Source organism: Gymnodraco acuticeps, unplaced genomic scaffold (genome assembly GCF_902827175.1).
Source record: "Gymnodraco acuticeps unplaced genomic scaffold, fGymAcu1.1, whole genome shotgun sequence".
Lineage (NCBI taxonomy): Eukaryota > Metazoa > Chordata > Actinopteri > Perciformes > Bathydraconidae > Gymnodraco > Gymnodraco acuticeps.
Window position 1 is genome coordinate 24,651 of NW_022990098.1, and position 18,977 is coordinate 43,627.

The 18,977-nt window shown below is 40.8% G+C and overlaps 1 protein-coding gene across 1 annotated transcript in view; it reads left to right on the forward strand.

Moving 5' to 3' along the window:
* The window catches only part of trpa1b (transient receptor potential cation channel, subfamily A, member 1b), a 50,321-nt gene that overhangs the window by 8,993 nt on the left and 22,351 nt on the right, over positions 1-18,977 (forward strand). The window contains exons 5-12 of the mRNA XM_034216404.1: positions 587-694; positions 1,274-1,382; positions 1,939-2,084; positions 6,007-6,143; positions 8,142-8,190; positions 10,734-10,833; positions 12,640-12,740; positions 15,883-16,058. Of these exons, the coding sequence (XP_034072295.1) occupies positions 587-694; positions 1,274-1,382; positions 1,939-2,084; positions 6,007-6,143; positions 8,142-8,190; positions 10,734-10,833; positions 12,640-12,740; positions 15,883-16,058 (926 nt within the window). The remainder of the gene's footprint in view (positions 1-586; positions 695-1,273; positions 1,383-1,938; positions 2,085-6,006; positions 6,144-8,141; positions 8,191-10,733; positions 10,834-12,639; positions 12,741-15,882; positions 16,059-18,977) is intronic.

An 18,977-nucleotide genomic window follows, 5' to 3' on the forward strand; every position in this document is an offset into this window, starting at 1 on the left:
AGTACAAGTTACGTAACGTAAGGTAACATGTTGACGTATGTTTCCCTCCGGACACACAGCCGTCCTGTTTTGTTGACATCCTCCCCACGCAGACTTTCTCACTCTTTATACTCCGTCACCTGACTTTCCTGAACATCCTGGCTCATGATCACCTTGGTTGTTTACACATTATCCCCATCCTTAAGTACAAACAGTGAATCGTTACAGCCTAAGCATTAAAAGACAACAACAGCAACAACAACTGCGTTGCATTTAACAATGAAAATAAATCCCGTCTGAGCCTTGAGAACAGGCAGGTATTTGCTGAGTCATGTTATCACATATTTTACAACACACGGACCCGTCACTCCTGCAGCTGTAAAGTCGACTGACAACTATTTCCAAATCTGACAAAGTGTCATCTTCTCAAAGAGACCTTGTCCCGTCATCCTGCAGCATCTGGCTGCCGTCCACAGCCTGACACATAAAGGACGTTAAAGAGTGTGTGTGTGTGTGTGTGTGTGTGTGTGTGTGTGTGTGTGTGTGTGTGTGTGTGTGTGTGTGTGTGTGTGTGTGTGTGTGTGTGTGTGTGTGTGTCCTCGTGCAGCTGCTCTTGTCCCACAGCACTACGGACATCAATCTGCAGGGAGATCTGGGAAACACCCCTCTGATCCTGGCCTGCTCCCTCAATAACTACGAGGCTCTCAGCACATTGGTATGTGCACTACAAACACTCAAAATCTTGCCCAGTATCTGTGTCTAACATCGAGTCAGAATGTGTCTCTCCACCTGATATAATTACTTCAGAAGTGACACTGCAGTGAGATATCAGGTCTTGTTTTCAGGCAAAGCTTCATCTTGTTAAGTCAAAACATCTTATTTTGAATTGTATCTCAGATTAAACACATATTTAATTACATATTTAATAGAAAATCACCAACTGACATCAGACACCAGAACACTTTTGAGTATTAGCGGCTTATATATAACACAACATTTCCTGATTGTGGTAAAATGTAGTTCTAAATGAGTTCTCCAGCTGATTACAAGATGTGATTGATCTAAATATCCCGTCTTATTTCAAGAAATCTTACCGAGCACATTCTCACTTGTTCTATTGGTAGATTTTTGTACTTATTTCAAATGGAAACACCTTTTCATTGTTGTTTAACTTGTTTTAGGAGCTGCATGTTTTCCAGATGATGCATTCAGGGTCCTGCATTCGTTCAGTGTTTCTGTACATTATGAGGCTCTTGTTATACTGTCTTAGATGTGTCTCTTGTTTGTCTCTCAGATAAAGTATGGAGCGAAGCTTTGCAAACAAAACAAACTCGGACATTTCCCCATTCACGCAGCTGCCTTCTCCGGTGCAAAAAAAGCCATGGAGGTGATCCTGAACGCCGGTATGACACCACAGATTGATCTATCACTCAGAGTTTAGTGATGAGGATAATGAGAAAGTTCGTACGAGGTCATACAGCAGTCAGACAGGAGGGTTCACCTCTGAGACATTTAGCAGAACGTGCCTCTCTGTACACACACACTGACACTGTTTATCCACAGTGGGGGGTCTGCTTGGAACGTCTTCTGTTGTTGGAGGAAGGATTAGTCAGAGCACAAAATATTTATGGTATTGAGGAGATTGCTCAGCTGGGTTTGGTGGATGTACACCGACAGAGGAACACAAATGGACAGTTACTCACAGGAAAAGCTAAATAATAAAGTCAGGAAGTTGGCTTTGTGACACGTCAGAGTACTAAATGGCTTAATCCTAATGTGTCTTTAGAAAGTCAGACAAGAATGGGTTGAAGGAACGTTTTAATTCAACGAAATGTCCTGGGAAAGCTGTCTTCCCTGGAGAACCACTTCAATTACAAACTGAAACCTTCATTATGAGCCTCTTAAGTTATCAGTGCTTCCTTCACTACTAAAAACGTTGATTTCAATTTCTGCTGTCAGGTTCGAAGAAAGGCCACGACATCACGGCTCACATCAACTACCTGGACAAGTCCAACAGCAGTCCTCTGCACCTGGCCGTACGAGGAGGGAACATCGAGGCCATCACCTTCTGCATCGCTAAAGGGGCCAAAGTGGACCAGCAACAGGTGATGGCAATAGTACACATCCTTTTCTCAAGTAGAAGTACGGATACTGGTGTTTAAAAATACTCTGGTGAAAGTAGAAGTACTGACTAAACTTCTTTACTCAAGTGAAAGTAAAGAGGCTTTGAAGTGTACTTCAGTAAAAAGTACCCATAGCTAGCAGCTGCTTTAAAGAGTACCTGACCTCCCTTTATATTAATGTCATTGTTAGCTAATGAATGCATCTTGTCATGCAAGAAGGGCAGAAACATGTGGTTGTCTGCAGACTAAACAAATCCTGGAAGCTGCATAATACATTGTCTGTCTGCTCACATTTGCATTGTGTTTTGACTAAACATCTCATCAGTGTACACCTGTAAAGCGTGTCTGTTCTGTAAAGCGTGTCACCCTTCTCGGTACGATGGTTATTATGTCTGACTGCAGCTGGAGGACAGTAATAGCTCTGGTTTGTTCAATTGATCTGCACTCACTGGTTATCTCATTAAAGGCTTGTGTTACAGCCTGTGAGTCTGGGAGAGACTCTCTAATGTTACACAGGGGAAGGGTACAACATGAGAGTGTAGTGAGTACATGCAGGCATACTAATTCCTGTGGGGAGTTTTTATGCTTGGCTCTCAGACATGCACTTCAAAAACAAATATTATTGTCTAACATCTAGTCAGAATGTGTCTCTCCACCTGCTATAAGACATACTAACTTCAGAAGTAACACTGCAGTGAGATATCAGGTCTTGTTTTTAGACAATGCATCACCTTGTTGAGTCAAAACATCTAATTATGAGTTGTATCTCAGATGAAACACATATTTTAAAAACATATTTATTGGAAAATCACCGACTAACATCAGAAAACACAAAACTTTGGAGTATTTGCGGCTTATTTTGGAACAACATTTCCTGATTCTTATAAAATATAGTTCACAATTAGTTTTCTCCCAGCTAATTACAAGATCTGATTTATCTAAATATCCCATCTTCAAGGAATCTAAAGTACACACATCCTTTACTCAAGTAGAAGTACAGGTACTCGTGTTTAAAAATACTCTGGTGAAAGTAGAAGTACTGACTAAACTTCTTTACTCAAGTGAAAGTAAAGAGGCTTTGAAATGTACTTCAGTAAAAAGTACCCATAACTAGCAGCTGCTTTAAAGAGTACCTGACCTCCCTTTATATCAATAGAACAATAATGTCATTGTTAGCTAATGAATGTTTCCATGCTGAACAACGGCAACATGACAACGTTTCCATTGGTCCCTCTTCTTTAGAGAAGACCAGGAAATGATGGATACACGGATCGTGTTCAAATCAATAGGCACGCAATGACTCTAAAGAATAATGATCACGCATCAAACACACATTCAGACTAAAGGAACCAGCTGTTTGGGAAATGAGAGAAGTAGAAAGTACAGGTATTTGTGTTCAACATGTAAGAAGTAGAAAGTACAGGTATTTGAGTTCAACATGTAAGAAGTAGAAAGTACAGGTATTTGAGTTCAACATGTAAGAAGTAGAAAGTACAGGTATTTGGGTTCAACATGTGAGAAGTAGAAAGTACAGGTATTTGGGTTCAACATGTAAGAAGTAGAAAGTACAGGTATTTGAGTTCAACATGTGAGAAGTAGAAAGTACAGGTATTTGGGTTCAACATGTAAGAAGTAGAAAGTACAGGTATTTGAGTTCAACATGTGAGAAGTAGAAAGTACAGGTATTTGGGTTCAACATGTAAGAAGTAGAAAGTACAGGTATTTGAGTTCAACATGTGAGAAGTAGAAAGTACAGGTATTTGGGTTCAACATGTAAGAAGTAGAAAGTACAGGTATTTGAGTTCAACATGTAAGAAGTAGAAAGTACAGGTATTTGAGTTCAACATGTGAGAAGTAGAAAGTACAGGTATTTGAGTTCAACATGTAAGAAGTAGAAAGTACAGGTATTTGTGTTCAACATGTGAGAAGTAGAAAGTACAGGTATTTGAGTTCAACATGTAAGAAGTAGAAAGTACAGGTATTTGTGTTCAACATGTGAGAAGTAGAAAGTACAGGTATTTGAGTTCAACATGTAAGAAGTAGAAAGTACAGGTATTTTGTGTTCAACATGTAAGAAGTAGAAAGTACAGGTATTTGTGTTCAACATGTAAGAAGTAGAAAGTACAGGTATTTGGGTTCAACATGTAAGAAGTAGAAAGTTCAGGTATTTGTGTTCAACATGTAAGAAGTAGAAAGTACAGGTATTTGGGTTCAACATGTAAGAAGTAGAAAGTACAGGTATTTGTGTTCAACATGTAAGAAGTAGAAAGTACAGGTATTTGGGTTCAACATGTAAGAAGTAGAAAGTACAGGTATTTGAGTTCAACATGTAAGAAGTAGAAAGTACAGGTATTTGGGTTCAACATCTAAGAAGTAGAAAGTACAGGTATTTTGTGTTCAACATGTAAGAAGTAGAAAGTACAGGTATTTGTGTTCAACATGTAAGAAGTAGAAAGTACAGGTATTTGAGTTCAACATGAGAGAAGTAGAAAGTACAGGTATTTTGTGTTCAACATGTAAGAAGTAGAAAGTACAGGTATTTGTGTTCAACATGTAAGAAGTAGAAAGTACAGGTATTTTGTGTTCAACATGTAAGAAGTAGAAAGTACAGGTATTTGAGTTCAACATGGAAGAAGTAGAAAGTACAGGTATTTGTGTTCAACATGTAAGAAGTAGAAAGTACAGGTATTTGTGTTCAACATGTAAGAAGTAGAAAGTACAGGTATTTGTGTTCAACATGTAAGAAGTAGAAAGTACAGGTATTTGGGTTCAACATGTAAGAAGTAGAAAGTACAGGTATTTGGGTTCAACATGTAAGAAGTAGAAAGTACAGGTATTTGTGTTCAACATGTAAGAAGTAGAAAGTACAGGTATTTGGGTTCAACATGTAAGAAGTAGAAAGTACAGGTATTTGTGTTCAACATGTAAGAAGTAGAAAGTACAGGTATTTGGGTTCAACATGTAAGAAGTAGAAAGTACAGGTATTTGTGTTCAACATGTAAGAAGTAGAAAGTACAGGTATTTGGGTTCAACATGTAAGAAGTAGAAAGTTCAGGTATTTGTGTTCAACATGTAAGAAGTAGAAAGTACAGGTATTTGGGTTCAACATGTAAGAAGTAGAAAGTACAGGTATTTGTGTTCAACATGTAAGAAGTAGAAAGTACAGGTATTTGGGTTCAACATGTGAGAAGTAGAAAGTACAGGTATTTGTGTTCAACATGTAAGAAGTAGAAAGTACAGGTATTTGTGTTCAACATGTAAGAAGTAGAAAGTACAGGTATTTGTGTTCAACATGTAAGAAGTAGAAAGTACAGGTATTTGTGTTCAACATGTAAGAAGTAGAAAGTACAGGTATTTGAGTTCAACATGTAAGAAGTAGAAAGTACAGGTATTTGTGTTCAACATGTAAGAAGTAGAAAGTACAGGTATTTGGGTTCAACATGTGAGAAGTAGAAAGTACAGGTATTTGAGTTCAACATGTAAGAAGTAGAAAGTACAGGTATTTGGGTTCAACATGTAAGAAGTAGAAAGTACAGGTATTTGGGTTCAACATGTAAGAAGTAGAAAGTACAGGTATTTGGGTTCAACATGTGAGAAGTAGAAAGTACAGGTATTTGAGTTCAACATGTAAGAAGTAGAAAGTACAGGTATTTGTGTTCAACATGTAAGAAGTAGAAAGTTCAGGTATTTGTGTTCAACATGTAAGAAGTAGAAAGTTCAGGTATTTGTGTTCAACATGTAAGAAGTCAAAGTAAAAAGTCGTCAGAAAAATAAGTAGTGGAGTAAAGTACTGATACCAGAAACATGTACTTAAGTGCAGGAACAAAGTATTTGTACTCCACTACTTCCCACCTCTGGTGAATGTTTGTTATGTTTTCACGTGTAATGGATCCATGTTGTGCAGCATGACAGGTCGACTCCGCTCCACTTGGCGTGCACGCAGGGAGCCATGGAGGTCGTGAAGCTGATGCTCTCCTCTGTAGAACGAGTGGAAGAATATATCAACCTGACGGATGGAGCCAATCAGACGCCTCTCCACAGGTGAGCCCCCCCCTCCAATGTATTTGATATTTTACACTAATCTCTTCAATGGTACTGTTAGTGTACAGTTGTATTATTATGCTGCTGTGTTTATTGTATTTGTGTAACTCTGGCACAACAATTTCCTTTGGGATAAATAAAGTCTTATCTTATCTTAAACAATGTCACCTTTAGTTGAGATACTTTGCATTACTTGAAGTGTGCATTGATCCAGGCTCAAATCCCTGTGTTTCCTCCAGACTTTCTCCCACTAACTCACACCCTCATATTATTTTGTAGACTTTTTCTATTCTTGCTCTTTACTGCTGAAAAATGACTCTCCATCTTGACAGAGTTGACCTTTGAGGGGATTGAAGGAGTCCAAAAAAAGGGGAACGTTTTCTTAATAGCTGTAGTTTTACAGTCAGTCAGAGAAAGGTGTAAAAGATGTTTAAACAACGTCACCTTTAGTTAACTTACTCACGAGTTGAGATAGACATTACATTACATGTTAGACGCTTTTATCCAAAGCGAACCCACTACGCCACACGCCTCCCTATATATATATACTTTGCATTATTAGAAGTGTGCATCGATTAAATGACACTCTTGATACCTGGGGTTCTCCCTCTCCTGTAGTGCATGTAAATGGTCTGAAAAAGGCTAACATCCCTGTTTCCTCCAGACGTTCTCTCGCTAACAGGGTTCCTCAGATTATGTTTTAGACTCCTGCACAACCATGCTCTCCATTCAAAGAAAGCTGGAGAGTCGCTTTTTCTATTCTTGCTCTTTACTGCTGAACAATGACTCTCTATCTTGACAGAGTTGGCCTTTGAGGGGATGGAGGGAGTCCAGAAAAACGGGGGACGTTTTCTTAACCCTTGTGTTGTGTTCAAAAGCTGGTACCGTTCATGGTGTTCACGACCCATGATTTATCTCAGTCCAAAACACTCAAAAAGAATGACTATCATCCAATATTATTTTATACATCGTAACTAACTTATAATGCATTCATAGCCGTACAATCCTGTTGTCATTTAATGTTATGGCCCCAAAACACATGTGATTCAATTCACTCATTATATTTCCTATAGTGAAGACAGTGGATCATTATCTGACTATAATAGACTAATATTAGAATACAATCTCCCCATGAAAAGTTTTAAAGTTAAAGATGAATCTTGATTGGGCCAAATTTGACCCCGAGTGACCCAAAACAATTCTGCTGGGTCTCCCCAGACCCCAACACCAAATTATACACTTTTATTTTTTAGAGACCTTCAGACTTGGCTAAAATTGTCAGAATCTGTTTTGTAGTGTTTATATATCTGTTGTGGAGGATATCAGGAAGCCTTGTTCCCATAGAGCGTAGTTATTATATCATTTTAACTTGAAACGGGTTACGGGAGACCCGAACACAACATAAGGGTTAAATGTTGTATATATTGTAATTCACACAAAGGGATGCCTCATGTTTTGCAGCCAGTCAGAATATTTCACTTTTGTTTAACTTACTTGCAAGTTGAGATATACTTTGCATTAAGTGTGCATTGATTCAATTACACTGTTGATAGCTAAGCCCCTTTAAAACGTACACCACTGTTTGTCTCGATGTGTAACATGTGCTTGCTCATGCAGGTCAATAACACTATAACACTGTGACAAACAAGAGCAACACAGATATTAAACTCTGTGGGTTTGTCTGGCAGAGCAATGAGCTGGGGGACACTACAATTAATATGAATAATTAATAAAGATGTGCTTCCCACTTTGATTTGATCTGAAAGCTATTTGGTTAGCACAGAAGAAGACCTACCTGCCTGTTACAGATTAAATAAAGAAAGAAATTGTGAGTATAGTCAGCAGAATACGTTCATTGAAGTCCGGGAGATAAAACATGTAACTGAGGATGATTGTTGTTGTATCACCGTGACGAGGCACAGTCAGATCATCCTCTGAAACACGAGTCCCACGTCACGCTCTGAGGCCCGTTCACAACTCCTGTGTTTACCTTTCCAGAACCACCATATTTGACCACAAAGAGCTGGCGGAGTACCTCATTTCTTTGGTAAATAACACACACACACACTCAACAGCTGTTACACACAGGACACTCCCAACATCAATACTGAGGACTGGGTTATTAATTTCCGGCTTTTAATTGAGAGTAATTGCTTCAAAGATAAACTGCTTTTGGTCCGTAATAAATACACCCATTCTGCAAATGAACTCCTTCTGTTTGTCCTACATTCGTTTCCACTTAGTGATTTGGTTATTTGGACATGTCTTTTTTAAAGCACACCTCTTGATGGGTTCAATGTTAAATGCTATCTATTGCTCATACACCATCTGTTGCACTTCATGGAGCCTTTTAACAGGATTGCGTTGCTAGGTAAAAGCTGCTCAGCTCATGTTTAATCTCCTCATTCTGTGAGCAAACACTGCAGCAGGAAATAAACTCTGCACACCGAGCAGCTCATCTTTGAATCACGACATATTGAGCAGAGATTCAAATCACTCGGGACCAAAGATCATGACATTTGACATTTTAATTCGATTTGGAAAAAACAAACAAATTAAGCCATAAAGTAGACAATATATATCCATGTAGCCCATGTTGTTTCCACGATAGATAGATAGATAGATGGATGGATATTTAGATAGATAGATGGATAGATAGATGGATGGATATTTAGATAGATGGATGGATGGATATTTAGATAGATAGATGGATAGATGGATCAGCTGGATCTTTCGCTCGCTGGCTCAGCTCGCTATCTCGCTCGCTATTGCTCTGGCTCGCTCGCTCTTTCGCTGCTGGATGGCTGGCTGGCTGGCTGGCCTCGCTCGCTCTTTGCGATCGCTGGCTGGCCCTCTCGCTCTTTCGCTCGCTGGCTCTCGCTTGGCTCGCTCGCTCGCTGGCTCGCTCGCTCGCTCGCTGGCTGGCTCGCTCTTCTCTCGCTGGCTGCTGGCTGGCTGGCTGCTCTTTCGCTCGCTGGCTGGCCCGCTCGCTGCTGGCTCGCTCTTTCGCTCGCTGGCTGGCTGGCTGGTCGCTCTTTCGCTGGCTCGCTGGCTGGCTGGCTCGCTCTTTCTCGCTGCTCGCTCGCTGGCTGGCTCGCTTTTCGCTCGCTGGCTGGCTGGCTCGCTGGCTCGCTCGCTGGCTCGCTCTTTCGCTGGCTGGCTCGCTCTTTTCGCTCGCATGGCTGGATGGCTGGCTCGCTCGCTCGCTCTCTCGCCCTCTGGCTGGCTCGCTCTTTCGCTGGCTGGCTGGCTGGCTGGCTCGCTCGCTGGCTCTCGCCCGCTCGCTGGCTCTCTCTTTCGCTCGCTGGCTGCTGGCTGGCTCGCTCTTCTCGCTCGGCTGCGCTCTTCGCTTGTGGCTGGACTGGCTGCTTTTCGCTGGCTGCTGGCTCGCTCTTTCCTGGCTGGCTGGCTAGATATTTAGATGGATGGATGGATAGATAGATAGATAGCTATATAGATGGATGGATAGATATTTAGATAGATACTTTATTGACTGTAGCTAGCAAGCTAATGTTAGCTACATGATCTGTGTTATGAAGAGTGAAGCAGGGGAATACAGGAACAAGGAAATAGAAGAAAGACCAGGCAAAACTGACCCGAACAGAAGCTAACCAATGAAACAGAGACTGCCGTGAAACTGCAGGACTTCAATCCTTACTTTTCTGAAGAGGTGATGAGGTGCAGGTGGAGGAGCTCAGGTGTGGGGAATGAGGTGATTAGGCAAGAGAAAAAGCAGAGAGCTGATTGGCTGAATCACTCTGCAGCAGGAAGGACTAACAGGCTGATTCAGAGCAGGTCTGAGAGCAGAGGAGGAAAACACAGCCGAAAACAAACCGTAAATTAATAAATAACCTAAATTCAATTACTCACGGGTCCAATGTTTTTCCATTCCTTCAAACAAAGAATTATTCGTATTCACACACAATCAATACGTTATTTTCAAAGCCGCCTGACATTATTGACTAAAACTATTAAAACTAAAACCATTAAAACCTCACTTATCATAAAACACTTCAGTCAAACAAAAGAAAATCTCATCAGAAGTTTTTTTATTGGTGTGTCAGCCGACAATCACTACAAAATAATCCCTTTTTTCGGCAAGTAAGATGTGAAAAGAAACACAAAATAGATTAAATAAATAAAAGTTGTTGATGATTTCATTGTTGCCCTTTTTATGCTATTAAAAAAGTTGGAACAAACTTTTAAATCGTGCTTTTAGACCAAAACGAAAACACAACCACCTTAACAGAGGTGATGAAAATCTTGATAAAGGGTCGTAAATATTTCAAATGTTTCCAAGATGAGGCCAAATCTGAATTTCCCGTCTTGCTAAGCTTTACAAAAAATCATAAAAACCAATATATATATTTGTATTTAATGATCACTTGTGCATGTACCACACCTCTCACGTTACACATCTCACATCACGAGAAGCGTTATTTATTCAGTAAATAATCTCCTTCCTGTGCTTTGTTCAGACAACTCTCTCTGACCCAGTTCAACAACTACTTTAATGCACATACTATAACTCACCCATGCTCTCATGGGTTGTTTTGTGTGCAATTAAATGCTGTAATAAATGCTCCTCAGGGTGCAGATCTGAACAGCGTGGACTGTAAAGGACACGCTCCTCTGCTGCTGGCCACGAGCTGTGGAGCGTGGAGGACCGTCGCTCTTCTTCTGTCCACAGGTCAGACACACAACAGTTTTAAAGGTCTCCTATCCTGCAAAATGCACTTTTCAATGTCCTTTCTACATAAACATGTGTCCCCGGTGCGTCAGGAGACTCACGCGGTGTCAGAAAATAAAATCCTCTCTCTTTTCCTCCGTACCCACATCTCTAAAAACGGGGGATCAACGGAGCTGATCCAGATTTGCATCCGATATGACTATCTGAAATGTGGGCTGGCTTTACACCCACGGCCCTATCAGAAGCAATGTGCAACGTTTTTTTTTTAATTCTCCTACTTCTGCACCTATGTTTATGTACTTCCTCCAATCAGAAGCCTGGCAAAATGCAGAATAAATGGCCCTAATAAAGGTCAAAAGTGTGGAGCGCTTCTCACCGTCATTGAGCGCCATCTTGGCTACCTATACTGAAGGTAAGGTTGCTCCAATGTAGAGCCGATGAATGGGAGTCGGAGGCGGGGTGTTCAGTATAGAACTTCATACTTTATTATCTTGAACATCAGACAGGTAATACCATGGGTAATACCTTAGCTGTTACTGCATGTGAAGCTAGCATGAATGAACAACCAACCCGGTGCCCTCGCTAACGGGTCCGGGTTGCAACACACACCAAACACACAGTGAATTATGTCCTCACACGTGACACCACAACTATCCAAATTAAAAGTTATACATGTTTTTTTCCAGTATTTATTAAAGTAACAACTATACTTGTGCTGACAAAAAGCCACCATTTGCTGACATTAATGATATCGTTGCGAGTAAGACAGCTTCACTTCCTGTGTCTGTTTACATTGTGCTAAATGGCAGTTTACTAAGGCCCTAGCCACACGAGGACGATAACGGTCGTATCTGCTACAGTTCTCTATCAGATAGACGGTTCGGACCAACTAAAACTCTGCCGCACGGTCCCCTCGTTCCTTGGAAGAAGCGGAGAGGTGGGTGTTTTTCATCTGCTGGTGGACTACCGGAGAGATTTACAGCAGGAGCAAACGCTTGCCTCAGGGAGGGAGAAAAAGAGCCAGAGTCCACAGCGGAGAATAAACAGCATGGAAACCATGTGCGCGAAGTCTTCTTCGCTGCTTTTGCGGCAGTACTACAGCGCCACTTACAGGCCCGGCATATGTACTACAGCGTCTCCAGCGCTTTCGAGCGGTCTCGTGTGAACGGACTTCTGGTGCCTGTTGGACGGAAGACTTTTTTGATATCGATTTTGTCCGTTTGCGTTATCGTCCTCGTGTGGCTCCAGCCTCAGAGAGATGTCCAAATTAATACACAGCATATGAGACAATGGGAGCCATAAAGCACATAACTGCAGAAGCCATAATTTCTCTAATTGAGTGGTTTTGTGTCTCTTTGTGTTCATTGTGAGTCTTTTTTTTAAAATTGTATATATTTGTATTGTAACTTTGAGATCATTTGTGTCCCTTTGCGTCAGTTTTGTAGCCATTTGAAACTATTTTGTGTTACTTTGCAGTCATTTTAGGTATTTTCCTTGGTGTTAGGGTTAGGGTTTCTTCTACATCATATACATATCGACTTGATAGTAGTTTAGCCTCTCCTTATTGTATGTCTTAATAGTCAGTTTAAGTCATTCTGGAGTAATTTAAAGTCTGTTTGTAGCTGCTTTGTGTCTCTCTCACATTATTGTGTAATCGTTTGATGTTGTTTCTCTTCCTACTGTAGTTGTCTCTGAGTAAGGGGGCCCCTGACACTTTGGTTCAATAATCCATCAAAAACTCTACTGTACTTTGCCCCCAGCTATATGCTCATGTTCTCTGTAAAACCCTTTTGTTAATGTCTTCAGGGGCGAACGTGAACGTGACAGACCGATGCGGCTGCAACTTCCTTCATCTGGCCATCCTCCAGCCCAAAGGCCTGAAGAACCTCCCTGAAGAGGTCCTGCAGGTACGATCATCAAAGAGAGCTCGTTAAGAGGATTTCATTACTGTAAAGCCCTTCATCAATCTGAGACTCAAGTTCATTTTACTCTCAGCAAGCCATGGGACCCTTTAAAACCCCACAAGCTTTACCCAAAGGCCTTTTGATTTGATTTGATTTGATTTATTTTGAATGTATAAAACAATAATACAAAAAACAAGGTAACACTTTAGATTAAGGTACACATATTCACCATCAACTAGTTGTTCATTAACATATTAGAGTCAAACTACTAGATTATTGGTTATGAACAAAACTTCATTTTAAAATAGGGAACATATTCTGAGTTAGAAATACCACATTTTGAAGCAAGTGTTATTTTGACACAAATAACACTTGCAGTTTCTTGTCTTGTTACATAAGAATAGACCATAGTTGTTAGGTGTTATGAGAGAATGCCTCATTAGGCCCATATTGAGCATATTAAGACCCAAACTCATGTACAACAACGTCCTTACTTACAATAAATAAGCACTAATTAGAGGGTTATTGAGGAAAAACTCTTAACTAATGGCCTAGTACTTGTAGAATTTCAATCAGGAGAGACTTCATTTTGTTTAAAGAACATTTATTGACATATGTCATATAATGAATGTTAAGTCTTTGGCGGTCAGACCCCGATCCTGAAATGGTATATCTAAAGGGGGAAATGCAGCCGTGAGCATATAGGAAACCCCCCGGGGTCTAGACATGCTGAAGATCTGGATTTGATGAGGAGATGGGATGAAGAGGGGATGTGATGAGGTCTTTGGATTAACTCTCCTGGCACTGGATGTGATGAAAGGAGGTGGATGGGGAGGAGGCGGATGGGGAGGAGGTGGATGGGGAGGAGGCGGATGGGGAGGAGGTGGAGGAGGTGGATGATGAAAGGAGGTGGATGGGGAGGAGGCGGGCGGCAACATGGAAACCTGAAATCACAGCTGACTGCAGAGGAGAGGAGAACCATTTTAAAGTTTGGCTGCCGCACGGTGATTGGCTGCTGGGGATTGAGGTGAATGTAATAGGTTAACAGGAAGACCGTGATGAGCTGATTATAAGCAGCTGCAGAGTGAATGTATTTATACCCAGTCTTTCTGAAAGAACTTGCACTGAGCTTCATTTAGTCATGTGGAATAAGGCATTAATAAGTGTTTTATAATGACTAATAAAGAGCCAATATACTGCTAATATGCATGTTAATTAACAACTATTGATGGAGAATATGTGTACCTTAAAATAAAGTGTTACCAAAATAATAATAATGAAATGAAACAAGATAATTATGATACTGTACAAACTTAAGCAGTATCAAATTGATAAACAAAAATATCATTGACTTACAAATGATATATAAACAAATGATCTACCCAATTACACACATATATGCCTTTATATATCTGCACTTGATAATGTGCGAGATCAATCCGTATCTGCACTGATTCCTTACACTACAATATTATTTTATATGTGGTTGCATATGTGTTATGTATCAAGTGCCTGTTGTTTTGTGCATGCTTCCTGCAGCATACTTCTGCATTTAAATGTCAAAAAAGACTAGACCGCTTCAACCCAAATACCTCCAACCATTTTCAAACCCTGATATATGACTTATTTTAAGGAAGGTGATAGTTTCTCTCTTCTCCTGTGATGGTGTCATATCCCCTTTGCGTCATCTGCCAGAAACTGTCCAAAAATGTACCTTTTATGCAGTTTAAAGAGACGTTTTTACCATACACTTCCAAGATCGTGGGGCTTTTTCCGACCAATTAAGGATTTAAGGGATGAGGCATCTGTGTCTGAAGTTATCAGAGAAACAAGATGAGCAAATGTTAGCGTCAGCCAAACATCGTAGGGATAAACGAGAGAAACACTAAAGGAATCCTAAACTGAGACAATGACAACAATGGAAACAACCACATCTCCATTAGCCGCTTTCACACCAAGTACTTTGCCGTACTAAGTGCCGGCATTTAGGCCCCGGCACTTAGTACCAATCGCGTTCACACCAGAGTACTTTTCCCTGAGGGAAGATTACGCAAATGAGCCGCTGACGTCACTTTGTCTTCTTCTGCTTTGGGTTTACTGGCAGGCCGCAAACCACTTCACGGCGTATACTGCCACCCGGAGTCCCCGGCCGGAAGTCCCCGGAGTTGGGGACTGGCTTCAGTAGAAGCTGCTGGGACTCCCAGCAGCTTCTACTGAAGCCTTCAGAGTAAATCGCCAGAACGCCGACACCTCCTCATCTCCACCGCTCCCATGTTTTCTTTTGTGTTGCCATAAGTTAGTCTCTCTGCGTTTGTGCGCTGGGCTAATGCTAATAATGCTAATGCCAGCAAATACAATGGCGGCTTCAAAAAATTGAAGAGTTTTACGGGGCGTGGTTTGCAATTCGCCCAGCCAATAGAAATTGGTACTTTTTTGGTACCACCTCTCTAGCAGGGACTAAAAATGGCGGTAAAAGTTCCCGGCAGTACTCTTTTTGGTGTGAACCATGGTGTGAACGCGACATACGGGGTACTAACGGAACTAAACGGGAAAAGTACTCCGATGTGAACGCGCCTATTGTTGCTTTAGACCCTAGTGTCGGAAAATCACATGTTGTGCATTTTAAATACTCTGTATTTGTGACTTTCTTTAAAATATTTCATGTATTTTTGAAGTTGTTCTGCCCCTTTTCATTGTCCCTTTAAGATGATGTGTGTCTCTTTGCCTCTGTTGTGCAGCCATTGAAGTTATTGTATGTTACTTTGCAGTCATTTTGAGTCTCTTTCTTGGGGTTAGGGTCTCTTCTACATCGTAGCTCGACACATCGACTTTATAGTAGTTTAGCCTCTCGTTATTGATCTATAATTTACGATACGATAATACTTGAATGGTCAGATCAAGTCTGAAATTTGACATGCATCACAAAGCAGCTCCATGTGTAACATCAACATAGACAGTTATCAAGACACAATACATGAACAACAAATAGCATAATATACCTTATATATTTTAAACAAGACACAATGACGACATTTGACACCACCAAACTCTTTGTTTAAAACCCTAGTGTCACAAAATCACCGCTTCTGCATTTGAAATCTTTTGCATTTGTGACTTCTAACCCTATATCTGTGTGTGTCTTCAGCTGAGCAGTGTGAAGGGTCTCCTGAGCTGCAAGGATAGCGACGGCTGCACCCCGCTGCACTACGCCTGCAGACTGGGGGTCCACGAATGTGTGAAGAACATGCTCGGTCTCTCGGGGCAAGTGGGCCTCGCCTGCAAGTCCAAGGACAAGAAGTCTGCTCTGCACTTCGCCGCTCAGTGAGTTCCATTGGTCCCCGAGGGCATGACTCCACATATCCTCCGGCTAAACTATGCTAATTTATAACCTGATTCTCACCAAAAGTTGCTCCAACTTTTAGCAGATTTGATCAGAGAAGTTTGAGAAGTGTCACAGAGGCTGATATTGACCGTATGGGAGCATGCACTGCTTTTATAGTGCAAGCTACATCATTTAGTTTAGCAGAAAAGCTGCATTTACTTTCCACACAACGCAATTTATGTTCTGCTTTTGGAGAATAGCTTCATTATTAAGGAGAAGCCCTCTTCTTCCTTGTCTTAAAACCCCATCCCTCTGTAACAAGTGTTATGTATCGATCAATGAGACCACAGGCATTAATCCTAACCGTCCCTTCAGAGGACTTTGACTTACCGTCCTCCTTAAGCCAAGACCTTTATCTCTGTAATTGAACAACAGTGGTCAGATGAAAAATGAGCAACGTGTCGACATTTGAAACTGTCTCCTTCCTGCTCCGCGAGAAATCCCAGCTCACAAAACCCTTCTCAAGATTAATCGCCGTGAAATACCTATTACGCTTAGTGACCCAAAGGAACTGCGACAAGAATATAATTCAATTAGCGGGCACATGAGAGAAAGTGTCACTAATAGAGTGAGGACATCCAACATTATCGTTATGGATTTTTCTATCATGTACATCTGTTTCATTCCAGGCAGAGGGCAAATGAAGGCCGCGCTGTGATATCATGTGGAGATCTCATTTATTCCCAACGCAGCGACACAAAGTGCTGCTGACCCGCTTAACAGGTTCGGAGACAAAGAGAGATCAGAGTCTGTTTATGTCCTCTGCAGAGAATGAGTCATTACATTACTGTAACTCCTACACTGTGTGTTACCTGCAGGTTCATGCATTTTAAGAAATTAATTAAGTATTAATGAAGCTATTCTCCAACAGCAGAACAGAAATGGGGCGAAGCCTGCGAGCTAGTTCAGGCAGTCAACTCGAGCACTTATGCTGCATTCATACATAACGCCCCTTGCCACTCTACAACCAACCAAACAGAGTCTCCTTAATATGCCGCTCTATTTAACCTGCAGATCTCTCTCCATGCATTGCTAGCTGCAGCTACTCTACGTCGCTGCTGCTTGCTGCCCCACCACCACCCCAACTTCCACCCCAGCTTCCACCCCAGCTTCCACCTGTAGGCTCGGGGGTTAGTTATTTAATCATCACTCATCGTGCTATGTATATCTATGGAGTGATGATGCCGAGCCTAGTCGCCAAACTCAACTATATGCTGCTTCTAATAGACATGTTAAAGGAACACGTGAGTTGTCTGACTGAAATTGCATTGTGTAGAAAGTAAATGCAGCTTTTCTGCAAAACTAAATGATATAGCTTGCACTATAAAAGCATGCACCCATACTGTCACTATTAGCATCTGCGACACTTCTTAAACTTCTCTGATCAAATCTGCCATCACTTCCATAACGCCTGTGGTCTCATTGATCGATACGTAACACTTGTTTCAGAGGGCTGGGGTTTTAAGACAAGGAAGAAGAGGGCTGCACTTTCTCCTTAATATTAAAGCTATGTCTTAAGTGGGTTTTAGCAACAAGCTCCAACATTTCATTTGTATCTGTTCCGTTCATGGTATGCACAACTTAATGCATAACTATTACTTACAAAACATGTCTCTATAAACACACCGTACCCGAAAAGGAGCAGGGAGAAGGAAATAATCGCCCCTTTCTCAAAAAAATAAAACAAATAGAAATAGATCAGGGGGGTCAAACTCAATTTCATCACGGGCCACATCAGCATTATGGGTGCACTCAAAGGGCCGGTTGTAATTTTAAGACCATATATATATATATATATATATATATATATATATATATATAAACATACATATATAAATATTTAATATAAAATAATGTATTATATTACTTTATTGCCTCTGCATTGGATTATTATCGGATAGGGTAAAAACTTCATAAATAACTACGTCTGAAAGAAGAAGCCTGGGGCAAATAAGTGCAAGTCTCTTCAGCGAGAATGTCACAACATTATTTTAAAAGAAAAGCCAAATTCTGAAAAAAGTGACATTTAAATTAAAAAAAAGGTGACATTTTGAAAAAAAAGTAACAATAAAAAGAAAATCAAGATGCATTGTGGGACATGTAGTTTATGGACATCGTGCTTCTGTAAATCGGCCTGTAACCGTATAATAAACATATTACATTCTTTCAGAGCTCTTGCGGGCCACATGAAATGAAGTCACGAGCCGGATTTGGCCCCCGGGCCTTGAGTTTGAGACCCCTGAAATAGATGGTCTCTCCTTCATCTTTTCTTATTCACAGCCACTCACAACAGTATGGTAGGAAAATAAGACAAACATAAAAATGTACAAAAATGAAATACTTAGTTCCCACTTGACGGTTAACGGAAACATGAAAAACAAGGTAAAGTGCATCTGAGAATTACTGGAGCTCACGTACTAAACACACACACACACACAGCTCCCTCCTGCCTACCTGACGGAGGGAATGACAACGGAGAGGAATTAATAACGTTTTCAACCAAAAGCAACGCAAGTTTCTGCATTTTTTACAAACAAAACATGTACACTTATACCGATTGGTTTTTTATAGCGCATGGTGGAAAGGTACGACGGAGTGTTAGGGCCACACTTAGAAAAAAAACAGAGAGATTTCGAGAATAAAGTCGTAATGTTACGAGAATAAAGTCGTAGTTTCATAAGTGACTTGGAGGAGATTGTCTCCTTTCTGCAGGAGGAAATGGTTCTGGCCGACTACATTACATCACTTTGCATTTAGCTGAGGCTTTTATCCAAAGCGACTTACAATAAGTGCGTTCGACCAACAAGATACAACCTTGAAGAAAACAGAATCATAAAGTACATCAGGTTTCATAGAGC